A 19,840-nucleotide genomic window follows, 5' to 3' on the forward strand; every position below is an offset into this window, starting at 1 on the left:
TAATCCTAGGTGATTGATGTGTTTTTGTATTTTTCTCACTTGTCATCTTCTGAAAATACTGCAATTGCCAGATTTCAGCCTGCTGGTGTAAATAAGAACATACAGATTTGTTAACTTCATGCTCTTTTTCTTTTAACAACAGTCTTGGAACATATGCATCATTACATGGGAGAATCTATTGTAAGCCTCACTTCAATCAACTCTTTAAATCTAAAGGCAACTATGATGAAGGCTTTGGGCACAGACCACACAAAGATCTGTGGGCAAGCAAAAATGAAAATGAAGAGACACTGGAGAGACCAGCCCAACTTCCAAATGCAGGAGAGACCCCTCAGAGCTCAGGGGTAGAAGATGCCCCCATTGCCAAGGTGGGTGTGCTCACCGCAAGTATGGAAGCCAAGGCCTCCTCTCAGCCAGAGAAGGAAGACAGGCCAGCGGAAACCAAGAAGTTAAGGATCGCCTGGCCGCCCCCCACTGAACTTGGCAGTTCAGGAAGTACATTGGAGGAAGGAATAAAAGTATCCAAGCCCAAGTGGCCTCCTGAGGATGAAATCAGCAAGCCTGAAGCTCTGGAGGATGTCGATCTGGATCTGAAGAAGTTGAGACGATCTTCTTCACTGAAGGAAAGAAGCCGCCCATTCACTGTAGCAGCTTCATTTCGAACCACTTCCGTCAAGAGCCCCAAATCCTCGTCCCCACCTTTCAGGAAGGGCTGGAGCATGTCAGAGCAGAGTGAGGAGTTTGTAGGAGGAATAGCAGCAGGAAGGAAACAAGTGGAAAATGCCAATGCCTCTGAGAAGAATGGGAGTGTGGGAAAAACAACCTGGCAAAACAAGGAATCTAAAGGAGGGGAGATAGGGAGGAGGAGAAGTAAGGAAGTCTATGGTTTTGAGATGGGGAGTGAGAATCTTGTAGAAAATGGTGCAAACTTAGATGAAGATGATAGAAACCTTTTCAAACAGCAGTCTCCACTAGAACCCAAGTCTCCAAATTGGTCCAGCTTTGCAGACAACACCTCTCCTAAAGAATTCACTACTCAGAATCAGAAGTCCCAGGATGTGGGATTCTGGGAGGGAGACATAGTCAAAGAGCTGTCTGTAGAGGAGCAGATAAAGAGAAATCGGTACTATGATGAGGATGAGGACGAGGATGAGGAATGATAAACTGCTGTGGTGCTGGGCCTCATCTTGTGCTAGTGTTAGTGAGCCACTGCCCTTTATCAGAGTGATGTATGTATACAGTTATCTTAGCATAAACTGTAATTTATGTGGAAGTAATTATGGGAAACAGTTCTTGCTTCAAAAAAAAAAAAAAAATCCCATACTGCAGCTTATCTCTAAATGCTAGAGATAGCATTACCTAAATCCTCTATTTTAGCCATGATAATATACATAAGTGCTTTAAGGTCTTATAAAAGAGAAGGGGAATATTCCAACTGATATAGTCCAGATTCCACTGTATTCCTGAAAGGCAATATGAAATAGATAGATGATTAGTATAGTACATTGTTACACTAAAAATGGAATCATACAGAGGGATTTAGGGGCCTAAACAATATTACTGTATGCACTTTAGTATAAAGGGCACAGTTTGTATATTTTTAAATGAATACCAATTTAATTTAGTATTCAACTATTAAGAAATCAAATATTTAGTCTTTTTTTAAAATTTTAGATTAACTACCTTACTCAGATATATATGGGGGATTTATTGCTTTGCATTCCTGCTCTTTAAACCACATCCTAAACTGGATTCTTGAGATATAACACAAACATCTTTCTGAAACACCTTTTAAGCACCTTCAGTGCTTGGAGAGATCCACTGTCTCCTAAGAAAACTATAGTATTTGCCAATAAGTGTGACTATACCCCAAGTGATTGCTTTCTTCTCTGTGGTATCTGTGCTTCTCATAATTTGCTAAAAGATACAATATTTTGTTAAGATCTTTTATATGACTGTTTGCCATGTTTCATGTTACAGCAAAATGAGTTTAAAGAAGGAATAACAGGGGGAGGGGGGACCTGCCTTAAACAACTTGAGCTCAAACCCCCAAACCATATATTTCATTTCAGATCCCCTTTCTGGGACACTAAGTTTTTAATTCCTATCAGCTCTGAAATGTATTGATTTTTATGGCAGACAGTATTCCCAGGGTGCAATTAAACCAATTATAGGCTTGTGTGTGTGTGTGTGTGTGTGTGTGTGTGTGTGTGTAGGGGGTGGGGGGGTTCCTAGTGTTATGTCGTTGGAACATTATAAGCTTGAGTACATTTGTTGTACATAATTGATATTCCAAATTATATGTGGTGAAGGGAGGTGTTTTAAGCTGTGTAGGCTTTTCTTTGTACTGCATTTTTAGAGATTTAGCTCTAATATTTTTTAGAGATGTAAAATGTTCTGCTTTCTTACAGTCTTGCTTAGTCTGAAACATTTTTATTCAATAAAGCTTTAAATTTACATTTGAACTTTTCAATGTTCCTTTTTCATTATTATTTTTTTACATTGTTACAGACTCTCCGGACCTACTTTTACCTTAGCAGTTTGGAAAGAAAAAGATCTGATGTGGGTTTAAGTGGAGTGCTATTAATATACCTCACCACTAGGTGGTGGTGTTGGGATGATTTTGGGGGCTTTCATCCTGAAGGTAGACAAATTTTTCTTGAAAATTGAAAGCAACTTGGCAAGAGAATTAATGTGTACATTCAAAATGGGCCGTTTGTTTTACCAATTCAGAATATAATGGTGGGTTTTTATTGTTAATTGTACTTAATATTAATAGTTTACCTTACAATTAGGCCTAAATGCCAAATGGAATTTCCAAATGCCTCTGCTGAAATGGACTTGTTTTCCACTCTGAGCAAAGGCATAGTTGGTTGTTTGATTTCCTTGCCTGCACAGGCAATCGACCCAATTGTTAAGGCACTTTTTTTTTTTAAATGGGAAGTGTGGATTTTCTTGGAGAGAGGCATGCTTTTTGAGTCATCTGTTATGTTTTCCTGGGGTACTGTGCGTCTCAGGGTTTTGCCTGGTTTTCTAACTACTTTTTGCTCTTGCTCCACCATAAGCTAAAGTCGGTTAGAAAGCCTTGTTCACTGAACAGTTATCCAGAAGCTCCTGTTGACCTTCATAAAATATCCAATCCTGGCTTCAGTTTAGCTACTCTTACTGTGACACACTGCTACTCTAACCTATCGACGTGATACAATATCTCCTGACTTTATACAATAAAGTCTGAGTGCCTATGGCTGGCATTTATGGCTATCAGTTGAGTATGTCACCATATATCAGGTACATGGGCACTGAGATTACACTTAGAACCCTTTTCTATGCCTTTCAAGGGCTAAGGTAGACATAGGTATAAAGAGTAGAAACAAGGACTAGCTCCATAATCAATATAATAAAAGAGTCATTTTAAGAGAATGACCAGATAAACATTCTTAGAAAAAAACAATAAACATTCTTAGAAAAACAAAAATGACAGCCAAATAAAAAGTGTTTATTGTTTATTCTCTCAGCTCTCCTGAATGAAGGCAACTTGTTTGGACTTGGTATGTTGATGGTGGCAATAGGATGATGTTTCTCATTTGGTGAAGTGGGAAAAGGAGACTCTTCAACACCATTGTACTGGTGGGATCACTTCTGGCCAAAGCTTTCATTACATATTTCATGAGCAATAAGTTTTGTAACAGCCAAGAGGTTGAGAAATAGTACAAATGTGTTTTTAAAACGTATATATATACATTTTATATATGTGTATATATTTTTTGTGTATATATGGTTGTGTTTTTTTAAGAGAGGGAGAGGGAGAGAGAAATACTGATGTGAGAAACATTGATCGGTTGCCTGCTGCACGCACCACCACTGGGGGGATCAAACCTGCAACCTGGGCATGTGCCCTGACTGGGAATTGAACCTGCAATTCTTTAGTGCATGGGACTATGCTCAACCAACTGAGCCACATGAGCTAGGGCTGGGCATAGATCTTGAGACCAAGATCATTGTGTGTTCCTGCATGCCAGGTTAGCATGTTCTCTGTTCCTTGGGGCTCTGGTTTGAATTACCATGGGATCATGGAGGACTTACTTCTTTTAAAATGTATCTTCAATATAGACAGGGTAGTTACCATTAAGCTATTGTTGGGTTTGGAGAAAAATGGTTTCAGGCAGTGGTTCTCAGACCAGCAGCAAAGGCATCACCTATGAGATTTTTAGAAATTAGAAATGCAAATTCATGGGCCCTACCCTGAACCTCCCGGATTAATCTCTTTGGATGGGCCTCAGGAAACTTTTAATGAACTCTCCATGTAGGAGATGGAACAAGCTAATGGCTGAGCTGGGGTGCACTAAATTTTGAGAACCACTGAGTTAAAGCAAACCTAATGTACTCCTTAGAATCGCTGGCGTTTTGTTTTGTTTTTTCCTTTTCTCTCATTGAAACCCTTTAACTGCTGCCATACTAGTGATAGTTACTTTATCTGTCCTTAGATAAGAGGTAGAGATTTAGATTTTTAACTTCTTTTAAAACCATTCTAGTTAGCCTCCGATGGTGGAGAAGGGTAGGCGGGTCCAGCTCAGATGAGAGCGGGGAGTGGAGAGATGAGTACAGCCTGCCCGGGAACGGGAACGGGAGCAGCTTTGAGTTGCCCGGGCTGAGAAAAAGGACTGTCCCTATTCGGGAGCTAGCCCCGAAATAAGGGGAGTGGCAGTAGGTGGACAGGCGAAAGAAGCGTGGCCGAAACTGATAGCAAAAAAGGGCGGGGCCAGCGTTCTGAGGCCAGTGGGGGTGGGGCCAGGGCTGGGGGAGGCGGGGCTGGATGAGGGGCGTGGCTCGGGCGGGGGCGGGGCTGAGGGAGGCGTGGCTCGGGGCGGGGGCGGGGCTCGGGGCGGGGCTGAGGGAGGCTCGGGAAGGGGTGTGGCCAGCCTGGAGGGCGGGGTCCACCACGAAGTCCGAGGAATGCGCGGCGAGCGAGGTGGGCGGGGAGGCGAGAGGGGCGTTGGAGAGGCCCGGCTTCGCGGAGGAGGCTCGGGAAGGGGTGTGACCAGGGCTGAGACGTGCGGGGAACGAGAAGGGGCCGGAAGGGGGCGGCCACCGGCCCGGCCCCGCCCCGGGGCCGCCTCCCCGCGGGTTCCGTTGGCTGTGGCGGCGGCTGAGGCTGTGGCGGCCGCGGGGCGGGCGTAAGATGGCGACAGCGGCGGCGGGCGCCCTGGGCCTGCTGTGGGGCTGGCTGTGGAGCGAGCGCTTCTGGATGCCCCAGAACGTGAGCTGGGCCGACCTCGAGGGGCCGGGCGACGGCTACGGCTACCCCCAGGCCCGGCACATCCTCTCGGTGTTCCCGCTGGCGGCGGGCGTATTCTCCGTGCGGTTGCTCTTCGAGCGGTGAGAGCCGGCGAGCGGGCGGCACGGGCGCCGGGGGCGCGGGCCGGGGGACGCCGAGGGCCGGAAGCAGAACTGCAGGGAGAGCCCGGAAGCAGGGGCTGGGCTGAGGGGTGCAGGGGGAGCCTGGGCTCCGCGCGGGATGCGCGGAGGGTGGCGAGGTGGCCGGGGAGCCCTGGCACAGACAGGGAGCTTGGGGCGTGGACCATGCTAGAGTGAGAGCGAGGAGGATGCTGGGCCCATTCAATGTCAGGTTCCAGAGGCCTCTTGGCGGGGTGTCTTCCCAGCCTCCGAGGATTCTCCAGACGGGGAAACTGGTTGAGCGTGAGCTGCGGCCGAGAGCCCGAAGCGAAGGACAGGAAAAGGGCCACGGGAACCCGAGCTAGTTGGGGCCATGCAAGCTGAAGGGTCAGCGCAAGAGCCAGACGTTCAAGCAAAAGGGGCGGGTTCATGGGAATCTAAGATTTGTGAGGATACCTTAGTTTCTGAGAGTTGACGGGAGCTGGATTATTCAGGCCCTAAATGTTGGTTTGTCAGCTCTTGGACATGTGCTTGTGTTTCAATAAAATTCCGCCAGGGCCCGTAAGAGAGTAGGGTGTGGTGGAGCCTGAGGCTTCCAAAGTATGGAAAGTTGTCAGCTTGTTGCTGATGGGGCCTTGGAGGCCAGTGATGGAAGGGGGAGTGGTCATCTTGAAAGGATGGAGAGCCCTAGGGCTCATGAGAGAAAACTGCTTGTATTGAGTCAAACTTCTGAGTTTAGCAGAATCACGACATCTTTGTTAGGCCATGATTTTGGAAAAGTGATTTCACCTTTCTTTGAGTGACTGGATTGTCTCTAACTGTCTAAGATAAAGATATTCAATGAGAACTTGATGTGGTGATTTTATAAGGTGGACTTACAGCTGTGGGTGATTTTGACCAAGTCTACTCCTACTCTGGAAAGGAGACTTCTTTCCACTAGGTCTCTGGTAGTGAAGGTGGCACTCTGACACCTTTTGTTCACTTGGGCTTTATACAGAACATGAATGCCCTTTCTGGGATGCTATAGATAAAAAAATCTGTTACTCTCTGAAAAATTAGTGTTATCTCTTTGATTTGCCTACTACTTATGACACAAAATCTTTCAAAAGTATTTGCTATGTAGCTAGCTAGTCATTAATCCATTTATTCATAGTGTTTGTATATTATCATCAAAGTGTTCTGCTAGATTTCAAGTGCAAAATATGATGCTTTTAAAAAATGTTTTTATTGATTTCAGAGAGAGGAAGGGAGAGAAAGAGGGATAGAAACATCAATAATGAGAGAATCATCTATCAGCTGCCTCCTGCACGCCCACCCCCGGGGACTCAGCCGGAAAACCTGGCATGTACCCTGACCAGGAATTGAACCATGATCTTCTGGTTCATGGGTCATCGCTCAACCATTGAGTCACACTAGCTAGGCTGATGCTTTTAATTGTAGCAAATGAAACCCAGTTGCCTTTTATGGGTCCTCGGGAACTTAGTGGTGCAGTTTTTAAAGTATAGTCATTTTATAAATGTTATTGGGATGGAGATACAAACCACTTATCTCTCTTAGGAGTAACCTAGATCAGGTTAGTATGTATATGAAGGCTGAAAAAAGAGGAAGACAATGTAATGACTAAAAAGGAAAATACACAATTCAAAACCTGCTAAAAAAATTCATTGTCCTAAGAAAAGATTCTGTGCTTCTTACATAAATATATACCAATATGGAAATATCTCCACATTAGTGGCTAGAGGAAATAGCTTGTTGCTTCTAAACACCCATTTTATATAAACTTACATTATCTTCAGATTTCCAGAAAGTTCCCCCAGGTGGCTGAAGACTTATCTCCTGGCAGAGCCACTGGAAAAGATCCTTTACCTGTGGGAATTCTATCTGAATGTTTCTATGGTGCTCCAGTGTCAGGAGAGTAGGGGTGGATGGGAATACTGAGCTGAAAGCATTCTAGTATGATATTTCTTGGCTAGTATAGATCAGTACTTTGTTCATCTCATGTTTGATCTTAGGAAAGTTCAACCCTAGAAGCAGTCTTGCTATTTTGTTTCTCTTTTAAGACAATACTTTAGCAATAAAACTGACTGCTAGATTACTAGTTCCTCTAATTGCTCTGGTCTTTCATAAAGGTAATAAATAGAAGCCATTCTTATTGAGTATAGAAAAAAGATATATCAGAAATATTGGTGGTGTCGTTTTTCCTACATTTTCTCATTTCTCAAATCCTACCTACTTAGTTTCTAGAAGCAGTTCTGTAGTTACCATAGACTATAAGAGCTAGAATTCCAACCGCCTTTTACAGATAAACTACGGCCACTTTTCAGAGGTTGCATACTCTCCTGGGGGAAGAGCTAGAACCAAGATGCAGATCATTTCCCCCAGCCCAGGGCTCTTGCCACTGTGTGTGTATAATGTGGCCATCTTTTCCTGTTCCTTAACCTCCTTTCAAGGGTTAAGATTTAAACTCCTGGTTCCTAGTATTCTAAGATTTGGAGAACAAATTCATGCTCATCTTATTCTTCATTATTTAATATAATGTGTTTGACTTGAATTTTGCAGTTTTTTAATTGTTCTGCATATTTTAATGAACCTTACACTGTAACCCCTGATAAGTTATCTCTATTTGTGTTGTTTTAAGAATCTCCCAAAGAATAAATATAGAATTTACAATCTGTTCTCACTTTCTCTTCCTTGTCATCAACCACAGTGAGTATTTTATTTTTTTAAGTTCACACATTCCCTGGTGAACTGCAGCCCATCTGGTAAGGATGACTTGAAAAGCTACTCGACCATTTATGTAAAGTATTTATTTTTTTTTAATTTCTTTATTGATTAAGGTATCACATATTTGTCCTCATCCCCCCATTCCCATCCCACCCCCCTCCCCACGCATGCCCCCACCCCCCTGTTGTCCTTAACCACTGGTTAGGCTCATATGCATGCACACAAGTACTTTGGTTGATCTCTCCCCTTTACCCCCTCCCTCCCCTCCCCTCCCTCTGAGGCCCGACAGTCTTTGTCTGTTCTTGTTCATCAGTCTATGTTGTTCATTATTTATGTAAAGTGTTAAAATCTAGCTAACTATTTTGCTGAAGAACTACAGGTAGGAGAGAATTACCTACCAAGAGGCTTTCCTTTGTGGGCCTCTGTTGACTGGTTGCATTGTTATGGCCCAGTACCTTGCAAAAATGCCTTGGGTGTAGCATGTGGTCAGTAAATACTTTTTGATAGTTTGAGAAGGGTCCACCCTCATCTCTCATTTGCCCAGAGGAGTAACTGGAATCTAAATCTTCAATCTGAAATAGATGTTTGGCTTGATTAAGAGAGGCAAAACTATAATTCCTTTGTTTCTATTGTTAAATTTCACCATACTATATTTGCATGTTGTATACCTTCCTACATCTTCTCTTTCTCCTCTCCCCCCATACACAAACTCATGCTACCCTGTACCTATTAAAAGAGAGATAAACTTTTCCACCTGTTTTTTTAAACTTATTTTAATATTATGTTGATGGTTGAGATCTGAAGGAAAAAGTGGTTCAAACTAGGTCTGCTATGCCTTACTTACATTAGATCTTAAAGATAAATTGTTTGAAATTTAATATCTAGTCCCTTGAGCACTAGATATAATATCTTGTTCCTTGGGATTAAGTAGGAGCTTGAGTCTTAATATTGACACCATCAGAGATATATAGGCTCATTATTTTGAATATGATACTGCAATAGGAGCTTTATGTTGCCAGAAGAAAATTTTATGAATTATACAGGAGGTAGATTAAAACTCTCCTTGCTGCTCATTCATTATTCCAATCCCCTCTTCTCTCCTGTTACTTCCTAGGCAACCTCACTAGGCTGTCTAAAAAGCCTTCTCAATATCATTCTCACTGGGGACTGAACATACTCATTTGCTGGCCGTCATGTAACTGGCAGCAAAGAGTAGTGACTCTGTGTGTTTGTGTGTGTGTATGTATACGTTTCTTAACCACTCATTTCATCTTCCTCTTGTAAACCTTGCTACCTCTGCTGTATACTGCCTTTGTTTTCCTGTTCTCCCCCACTTCCCCTAAGAAAAGGATGAACTTTTTTTCCTCTTCCCGACAGACCTGCTGTCCCCCTCCTAGAACCATAGCAGGTCACAGCATTGTGACCCAGTGTTAGTAGAGCCTCGATAGGGAAGAGAGGCTTTGGGAAGAATGGACTTAGCTGCTGACTAGGCTGTAAGGGAGACTGCCAATTCCACTGCATCCCTAAAGGTGTTCTGTTGGGTGTTATTGAATTGTAAATCACAGAATTAAATCAGGTTTGCAGATCCAGCAGAGCGAGATTGAAAAAGATGGTCACATGACCCTGCTCTTATCTAAGTATCCACCTCTTAATAAGCTCCAGATGGTCAAAAGCCTAATGTGTTCCTCCTCTCTATGGGAAAACTTCTTTCCCAAGCCCTTTCTGGGTAGTGGGTATTGATGCTCTGCAGATAACCCTGAATACTGTCATGCATGAGGTCAGGTTCCTGGCTTATCCCTAGAGACAATATATTCGCCACTGAAAAGAAACGTGCTAGATATTTTTGCTTTAGCCACTTCCTGAGTCAGAAAACTAGGGTTTCCTACATGAGTAAAGAAGAAATTGATGAAGGAAGAGACAGCAAATGAAATCTGTACACACACAGAGTGGGAACGGAGAAATAGAGTGGGAACGGAGAAATAATAACCTATTTTGGCTTCCTCTCAGGGGTATTTTTAGGCAAATAAATGCTGCCTTCTAAAGAATTCACTAAGTTATGAGTTTTTTATACTGAATCCACTTCTAATTAATTGAGGTGTTACTGCAAAAGGAGTTAACCATAATCACTTCTAATTTTTAAAAAAATCTAAAACTAGTTTCCTTAGATATGAAGGCAGTTTTTCTAGCTGTGAAGGAGAATTCTCTCTGAATCACCTAGGACTATGCTGTGCGGTACAGTAGTTAGTTAGTACAGTAGTTAGTACAATAGCTGCTAGCTTTTTGGCATTTCAGATGTGACTAGACAGAACTGAGATGTGTTCTAAGTGTAAAATAAAATACATACTGGATTTTGAAGCTTGATACCAAAAAATAGTAAAATATCTTAATTTTTAACATTGATTACATATTGATATGCTAGTATTTTGTATATCAATTTAAACAAGTAATTATCAAAATTAATTTCACCTTTTTTACTTTTTAAAATGTGGCTATTAGAAAATTTAAAATTAGCTATGTGGCTCACATATTTCTGTTGAGCAGTGCTGCTGATAGTGACTCAAAACAAATGTTAATAATCAAAAAGAGAATTATATAAATTCACATTTGATTCAGTTTTTTAGGACCAAAAGGTAATTAGTTCTACATATATCAGACTATGCTTTAAAAACACTGAGTCTTTCTAAAAAAATTATAGTAAAAATGGGATTTCTAAAATGTTAATAGTCTATTTTGAGATATCTTTGATTGACAGTGCCTTTAGCCAAGCATTGGTCTGTAGTTTTGCTTTTCTGCATATATCTTCTCAGTTGCGTAGATAATGAGCTGTAAACAAACAAGTTTGTCAAGTAGTTAAGTATACATGGGCTCTGCACAGCCTTGGTAAGGCAGAGAATAATCACACTATTATATAGCTTCTCAAAATTAGGGAGTTTCTGAAAAAGGGTATTCCTTACAGTCTTTAACTTTTAGGGTCAGCATTTGTAGGAAGTCTCTATTATAGGCACAGAGGGTCTCAAACTAAATCAGATTGCTAGATATCAAACTATGTGCCAAGGATAAAAAGGTGAATAAGTCATGATGTCTACCCTCAGAAAGAGAGTAAGAAAATCAGTGGTTAGAAGACAGTGTAATAAATGTATGCACAAGGGTAAGTTATGGAGGTTTGGAGGAGGTGGATTCAGTTCCTTTTTAACAGCTATTAACTTAAATATAGGCCTAATGTCTCGCTAACAACACCCCCTCCCCTGTTTGTTGGACTATGAAGAATGGTAAGAACTTTTTGAGAAAGAGTTTTTTGTTAACCTTTTTCTCTAATTCACCTCTTATTTGACACCCGGGTTTGTTTCTACTTTAAGCAAATACATTAAGTTGTATAATCACTTATCCATTTAAAAATGATAAATATGTTTGGCCCTGGCCAGTGTGGTTCAATGGTTGTAGCATTGGCCATGCACTGAAGGATTGCAGGGTTGATTCCTGGTCAAAGGCAAGAACCATGATCCCTGGCTTTGGTCAGGCATGTGTGGGAAGCAACCAATCAATATGTCTCTCTCACATTGATGTTCTCTCTAGAGAGAGAGAGAGAGAGAGAACATCAATGTGAGAGAGACATATTGATTGGTTGCTTCCCTCTTCTCTTCCTCTCCCCCCTCTTCCTCTCCCCCCTCTCCCCCTGACCCCTCTCTTCCTGTCCTCCTCTCCCCCTTCCCCCTCTCCCCCGTGCAATAAAACTACAAGTTAGTCTTAAATTAGTTTGTATCTGAAGCATTTGAACATACTTACATACTCTTAAGTAATTCTTCTCTCAAGACTTAGTTCCCTTATAATAAGGTAAGGTATAAGCAGGATGCTGATCCTTTTTTCTCCTCATAGTACCAGTAGGTACATTAAGTGGCACAGGTATTAGTCATAATTGTGTAAGGCCCTGTTATAGGTCTAAGTGAAGATAACTGTGCTACAAGTGGATAACGAATGAAGGATACTCTGGTATAAATCCACAATGTGTGCCTTATCATGGTTTAGAATAGTATGTCATAGAGGTCCTTTTCCTTTTAGTCTGTTTGTGCTTTTTTGTTTGTTTTTATTAAATTTGTTGGGGTGACATTGGTTGACATGATCATATAGATTTCAGGTGTGGGTTTCTGTATTACAAGATACTGCATCATATGCCCACCACCCAAATGTTTCTGCTTTGTTTTAAGAACACATTTGCCAATTAAAAAAAAAATAGTCCTCAAGCCCAGCCAGCGTGGCTCAGTGGTTGAGCATCAGCATATGAACCAGGAAGTTGCACCTCAATTCCCAGTCAGGGCACATACCCGGGTTGTGAGATCAGTCCCCATTGAGGGGTGTGCAGGAGACAGCCGATCAATGATTCTCTCTCATCAATGTTTCTATCTCTCTCCCTCTCTGAAATCAATAAAAAATATTTTTAAAATAAAAAAAAATACTCCTCGAAATAAAATGAAAAAAATTACACACAGACAATGCAAGAAGTACTGGGTTTGGTGGTATACGTGTCCGACAAATGCAGCATTTTGTACATAGCAAGCACATAATGTATACAACAATGTGTATAACACATTTGCTTATATATAGAAAAATCCTATCCTCTTAAGAACTTACTCAGAAAAAATACATTAACATGGATGCATGTGTATATGGAATATACAAGATAATGAATGGCTAGGAGTCACTCACACATAAATGAATAGTGTTAGTATAATTTAGAAATTCTTAAATATCTTTTTGTCCTCAGCATTCCTTTTCATTCTTATAAATTATTGAGGATTCCAGAGGAGTGTTTGTTTATGTGTGGGTTACATATACCTATCAATTTTTTTCACATTTGAAATTAAAATTGAGAAATTTAAGAAATGTATTTATCATTTCATTAAAAATAATAACAAACCTATTACATGCTAACATAAATAACATTTTTGAAAAATAATTATTTTCAAAATAAAATATTTAGTGAGAAGAACAGCATTGATTTTACATTTCACAAATCTTTTTAATGTCTGGCTTAATAAAAGATAATTGTTTTTTTTGAGATAATTGGATTGTCTTCAGTGGCTTCTGCATTCACTCTCTTATGATATGTTGTTTTGATTGAAGTACATAAATACATACGCTTAAGCTTCACATAGATATGTCATTGGTAAAAGGAAGTATTTTTTTTTCTTTTATACAACAAGTAGTGGTTTCTTAAAGGTTGGTTGTGTTATAGAATCTGAAACCATATCAATGAGCATTTTATTCATGTTAAAAATTTATTAGTCTGCCATACTTTAAATGGATATCATGTATTGCTCATTTGAAAAATACTGGTTCACTGAGTTATATAGCTCTGGCAAATGTTATTCATTATACAATATTTTAAAATCATATTAGTTAATCTCATAACCAGTATCATCAGAAAACTCAAAGTTTATCGTCAAGTCCAAAGGTGGATATAAGTTCTCTAAAATTCTAATTTTTACTTGAAAGTTTGAATTTTATCATTGGCAACAATATTTGTTTCTTTTTTTTTTTTAATATATATTTTTTATTGATTTTTTACAGAGAGGAAGAGAGAGTGATAGAGAGTTAGAAACATTGATCAGCTGCCTCCTGCACACCCCCCACTGGGGATGTGCCCGCAACCAAGGTACGTGCCCTTGACCGGAATCGAACCTGGGACCCTTGAGTCCACAGGCCGACGCTCTATCCACTGAGCCAAACCGGTTTCGGCATATTTGTTTCTTTTAAGTGACAGGCTTATTTCCTTCATTTTCAAGAAAATGTTTTCTAAATACCTAGATCTGAATAACCTTATTTTATCTGTTGGCCATTCTGTCAGGTAAAATTGCTGTTCAATGAAAAAAGTGATTTGGTTCAGCACACAACTCCGTCAACCAGGTGCATTTCCTTGAGACAGCCATATATGTACTTTAGTGTGCAGCAAAAGTGCTTTCTGTGTACTTCCCATTTTATCACAGAATACTTTTTAGCAGTTTAGTCATTGGTTAAGATTAATAAAATTAATCATTTACATTATTTCATCAAGGACAGTCTTAAGTGAAACTAGGTTTGTTTCTTTTTTAGCTAAGAGGACACAGCAAGGAATAATATAACTACTGTCCCAATTTGGTGTCATTGCTTAGATTTGTGCTCAGGTGCCATCATTGCAAATATCAAGACAGTAACAAAGGCAAATAATATATTAATATTATTATGAAAATAATTTTGACTTTATGGGCCCCCAGAGAGTATCTCAGGGACTCTCAGGGGTCTGTGGACCATCCTCTGCTGTAATTGAATGAAATCACCTAGGGTTAGTATGTAGAGTAAGAAAAAAACCTGCATAGAACCCTGAGGAAACACTTTATCTTAGGAAAAGGAAAAGGAAAACGAAACCCAAAAGGAGATAAGAGGTATGACAGCCATACAGTATTTTATCTTAGTTAGCATTTAATAAGTATTTACTTTGTCCCAGGCACTGTTCTAAGTGCTAAACATAGTAACTTTATGAGGTAGATAGATACTGTTGTTATCTTCATTTTACAGATGAATGAAAAACCTGAAGCACAGAGAAAGTATCTTGTCCAAGGTGACTCAACTAGCAGTGCATACCAAGCAGTCTAGTTCTACTGCCAGAGAGATAGAGAAAACTGGGAAGAGTATAGCAATGAGGAAGCTAAGAAAAGAGCATTTCAAGAGGGAGGGCATGGCCAATATAAAATGGTGCTGCATGTCAGGTAAGATATAGGACTGAAAAACACCTATTTGATTTCACAATAAGAAGATCATTGACAACTTTGGCAAGAGCAGTTTCAATGGAGTGTAGGGACAGAAGCCAGAAGAGAGAGGGAGGAGGGTTGAGGAATGAGTGGGAGAAGAGAAGTCAGGAGGAGAGAACTTCAGTTGTGAGGTAGGAAAGAAACAGGGTGTGAGGGACAGGGAGAGCCTTTTTAAGATGGGAAAGACTTTAGCATATTTAAGGTCTAAGGAGAAGAAATGAGGCTGAAATTCATAGGGGGAAAAAGAGGAATTAATAGAATGAACTTTCTGATCAATAAGAGAATGCATTTAAAGCACAAGAATATTAATTTTAGATAGAGTGGTTCTGCTGCAGGCATTTCCTTCTCAGCCCAGATTCTTGAGAGTCTTGGCTATTTTCACTTCTTTCATGCTCCTCCTCATATCTTTCACTGCTGTAACTCATTAATATCTTTTAGAGCCTCCATTTTACTTACAGGAATTTCTTTGGTAAAGATTACCCAAAATCTCCAAATTGCCAAAGCCAGTGGATACTGGATTTCTACCTTATTTGATAGGACTTCTGTCCACTTGGTTCACCTTTTATGCTGGTTGTCAACCAGGATTCTGACCTTGTTTCTCTTTTCAATTTGTATTGCTTTCTTATGTAGTCACATCCACCCCCCACAATTTTAGCTACCACCTATATTCTTATTCTCTCTCTTTTTCTTTCTCAGATGTGTGTGTATCTCAAGTCCCTTTTCCAAGTTTATTTGCCTACTAGACAGTTCCATTTCAGTGTCCCATTTCATCACACACAGCTCATTTGTCACTCCCAAATTTGCTATTACCTTATTCTCTACTTGGTTGAGACACTGTAATCAACTTAGTTTCCCAAGCCAGAAACATGAAAAGCATGCTTGACTCTTCCTTTTCTTTTGCCTCTTACATCTATTCAGTCACCAAGTTCTATCAGTTTTACCTCCTTGGTATATTTTGAATCCATCCTTTCTATTTCTATAGTCTTAGTTCAATGTTTTATCATTTATAGCATGGATTTTTTACAATAGCCTTTAGGTGATGACAGTTCTTTATTAATATATAGATCCATTCATCTCTTCTCTAACCCCTCGCCCCCCTGTCTGAAGCCTTTCAGTGACCATCAAACTATACTAGTAGGATAACGTTCAAGCTTAACATAACATACAAGGCACCTGTGATCTGGCCCCTAATTACCTGTATAGTTTTTTTCTCCTATCACTGTTGCCACTGCCACCCCTACCTCTAATGCATTCCATAATTCTCTAAGTAGACTTTGTTTCTTATATCTCTGTTTTAGTACATGCTGTTCCCTCTGCTTGAATGTCCTTTCTACGCTCTCCTTCTGTTTTTGTTTTTTTTTTTAATATATTTTATTGATTTTTTTACAGAAAGGAAGGGAGAGGGATAGAGAGTTAGAAACATCGATGAGAGAGAAACATCAATCAGCTGCCTCTTGCATACCTCCTACTGGGGATGTGCATGCAAACAAGGTACATGCCCTTGACCGGAATCAAACCTGGGACCTTTCAGTCCACAGGCCGACGCTCTATCCACTGAGCCAAACCGGTTTTGGCCTGAATCTGTTTTCTATGGGACTCTGCATTTGCCTCTTAAGGGGTACATATGTTTTGGGGGATGATTTTCAAATGCTGCTTTTGTACTTAAGGATTAAATTCTAAACTGACTTCATCTGGCCCTAAAAACCTTTATTTAATCATCACCTCAGCTATCTCCTTTGTTTCTCTGTCTCTGTCTCTCTGTGTGTGTGTGTGTGTGTGTGTGTGTGTGTGTGTGTGTGTGTGTAGTGGGGAGTATTCAGATTAGATTCAGGTAATTTAGTTACTCGGTATTTTCACCTAATGATACACCATCCTCAGTCTATATAAGACCTTTTTCTTTTTATTGTATTTCCCCTTCATCCCATTCCTTATTTGCATTTCTTTGATGGTTATTTTTATTTTTATATATTAATTTTGACAAGTCACAATGCTTCCCAACTCAACCATGTTGCTACACATCTATATAATAAAATCCTAAGTGACCTTTACGATGGAAAGACCAGAACGACCAATCACTATGATGCGCACTGACCACCAGGGGGCAGACGCTCAAAACAGGAGCTTCCCTCTGGTGGTCAGTGCACTCCCACAGGGGGAGCGCTCAGCCAGAGCAGGCGGGTGGTAAGGAGCAAAGGGTCCCGACTGCAAGAGGGATGTCCATGGGGAGCAGGCCTAAGCCAGCAGGTGAGCAGGCGGACATCCCCCAAGGGGTCTCAGACTGCGAGAGGGTGCAGGCCGGTCTGAGGGACCTCTCCCCCCCCCACCCGCCCCCTCCACCCCAGTGCACAAATTTCGTACACCGGGCCTCTAGTGTAGAAAATAAAATGTGTGTTGCACAGTGGGGTATATGAGGCCAAGGCTACAGGCTAAGTGTTTATGGCTACTTCAGGCCCCATGGACTACCCTGAGAACTGAGAGCAACATCTCAGCATAAGTATAGCCAATCTATGTTACTTGCCATGATACACCAGTTGAGAAGCTTGATCTAGACTTTCTAATATATTTGTGTAACGTTCATATCCATCAATGATGTTGCAATGAATCACAAAGACAGCAGTGTTAAGTATAACTCCTGTCTTGGATATGAACAAGCAAAGTAGTAATTTCATCTTAATTAACCCAGGCTTAGGTCAGCTGCTACCATATATCTGGAGGGCAGGGAAAGGGCAAATTGAAATGATCTCTGTAAAGCAAGACAGATATATTACAATCAGGTTGGATCATTAGACTCATCATGTTTCTGGAATGGCAGGTGGAAAGGAGTATCTTCACATTATAGACCACTAAATGCTCACTTATTCAGACTTGAAGGCAAAAGGAAGTCTAGTCTTACAGATTATTTTAAAACTTGGACAACAAATTGATCCTGGAGAGGACAGAAAATCACAAGAGGCCCTGGCCGGCTCCAATGAATGCATAAATAAGTGGAACAACAAATCAGTGTTTCTCTCTCTCTCTGTCCCTCCCTCCCTCCTTCTTCCTCTCTCTCCAAAATCAATAAATAAACAGAAAGAAAGAAAATCATGAGAAGTTTGATTTCTCAGTGTCATCCAGCACAGCAGTTTGTTTGCAAACTATGTTGTCAGTAATCCTTTATACTCTTAAAAATTATCAAGGACCTCAGAGCGTTTTTGTTCATGTGAATAATATCTATTAACATGTACTGTTTTAAAAATTAAAATGGAAAATAATTTAATATATTATTCATTTACAGATAACAATACATTGATTATATTGATAATATAACTAACACTTTATGGGAAAAAATTTCCAAAACAAAAAAACTGTGAGAAGAATAGCATTATTTTACATTTTTGTAAGTCTCTAATATCTGGCAGCTGTATTCTCATGTCACCTTCCGCATTCAGCCTGTTGTCATATAACCTGTGGAAGATTCCACTGTATACTCATGAGAGAAAGTAATTATTATGAAGTTATAGAATTATTATGGGAATAATTTTAATCTTGCAGACCTCCTAAAAGGGTCCCTGGAAAGTCTCCAGAGCACACTTAAAGATCTAGAAGAAAGGATGAATGCCAGGCTCTTTGTCTGGAGTTTGACTAAACTATATGTCCATTTTATAAATTACATACTAAATACCAGGTAGATGATATAGAATGAATAAATGATTGAGTCCGAACTTCTTTAAAGTTCTACTTTAAAATAATTTCACTTTCTTCATTAAGGTTATTCATTAAATGCATAAATCTATTTATTTAATTTTTTTAATCAGAAAAATTCTTTTCCAACCATAAGTCCTTATATTTGGTTTTGGGCTTCATGCTATAGCACAAAATAGGTGCCTAATAAATATTTGTCAAATAAATAAATTTTCTTAGGGTCTGTACAGCTGTAACTAACTGGATGCCAGTAACTCTATGTCTCTCAATGAACTCTGTGAACTATTGAGGGCAGGATGTGAGCTAATGACAACTGTAGGATATCAAGTCCCCTCCAATGTCCAGATAATAATAAAAATTATCTTGGCTTCCCTCAGGTGAGCAGGCTACAAGCCTATCCCTGTTGTATGAAAGAAGATTTTTGCTCTTCTCGCCTTCTGCTGAAGGTACCATCAGGGTACCCAGATTGAACTATTAGTTTCGAGTAAAATAATAATAGCCTCCTTTTATTGAATGTTTACTAAGTGTCAGGTACTATGCTAGGCATGCATCATGTCATTTCATCTTTAAAATGAATTTTCACAAAGTCTCTTAGCTGTTACAATCTGCCTAACTCCAGAGCCTTTAATCACCTGACTGCTTCTGGATTGAGGAAGAGACCTACATCAAGGGGTAAGAATAGGAATTTTAAAGGCTGTTTTTTGTTTTTGCATCTACCTCTTCATACATTAATGTAGATGAGAAGAAATGGAGGAGACAGACAGAGATAATTCAGTGCTTTTATTGCAGATATGGCACCAACTCAAAAGCAAAGAGTGACTGCCTTAATTACTTTTCTGGATGCTGATCAATGCTGGGTCCAAACTGAGCTCATAGGGCAAGAGTGGGATTCACTGAACCTCTCACAGAAACTATTGAGCACAGAATCTTGGTAAATAAAAAACAAACAAACAGTATTTGCTGTGTATTCTTTGTTCACGATGAGTTTAAACAGGACTGGGGTTTTTAAATATTTGTACACAGAATAATATACCAGGAAATATAAGTTAAAGTATCTACTAGTATTGACTTTTGAATGAAACTTTTGTGTCACCTGTGTAAAAGAGAGGAAAGAATGGGTTACAGATGTGGCTAATTTGTGCTCTGAATAAATGTTTCCTCATGGCTCAGGAACTTTGGTGATAAGGGTAAAAGTTTTTATAGAAGATAAACAAAGTTTCTTATTCTCAGTCCCTCCTTTAGAGATAAATTCTGGATTC

At 40.1% G+C, this 19,840-nt stretch overlaps 2 protein-coding genes across 6 annotated transcripts in view; both read left to right on the top strand.

The window, feature by feature from the left end:
* LIMA1 (LIM domain and actin binding 1) overlaps positions 1 to 2,465 on the top strand; it is an 88,984-nt gene extending 86,519 nt beyond the window's left edge. For both annotated transcript variants that reach the window (XM_008140669.3, XM_008140670.3), the window contains exon 11: positions 143 to 2,465. In XM_008140669.3, coding sequence (XP_008138891.2) covers positions 143 to 1,160 — 1,018 coding nt within the window. In that variant the 3' untranslated portion in view covers positions 1,161 to 2,465. The remainder of the gene's footprint in view (positions 1 to 142) is intronic.
* A 2,540-nt stretch (positions 2,466 to 5,005) lies between these two features.
* The window catches only part of CERS5 (ceramide synthase 5), a 33,546-nt gene continuing 18,711 nt past the window's right edge, over positions 5,006 to 19,840 (top strand). Inside the window, exon 1 of one of the 4 annotated variants that reach the window (XM_028144351.2) lies at positions 5,006 to 5,376. In XM_028144351.2, coding sequence (XP_028000152.2) covers positions 5,180 to 5,376 — 197 coding nt within the window. In that variant the 5' untranslated portion in view covers positions 5,006 to 5,179. The remainder of the gene's footprint in view (positions 5,377 to 19,840) is intronic. The other 3 variants (XM_054719091.1, XM_008140667.3, XM_054719089.1) reach the window with 3 other exon arrangements.

This window comes from Eptesicus fuscus, chromosome 7 (genome assembly GCF_027574615.1).
Source record: "Eptesicus fuscus isolate TK198812 chromosome 7, DD_ASM_mEF_20220401, whole genome shotgun sequence".
Classification (NCBI taxonomy): Eukaryota; Metazoa; Chordata; class Mammalia; order Chiroptera; family Vespertilionidae; genus Eptesicus; species Eptesicus fuscus.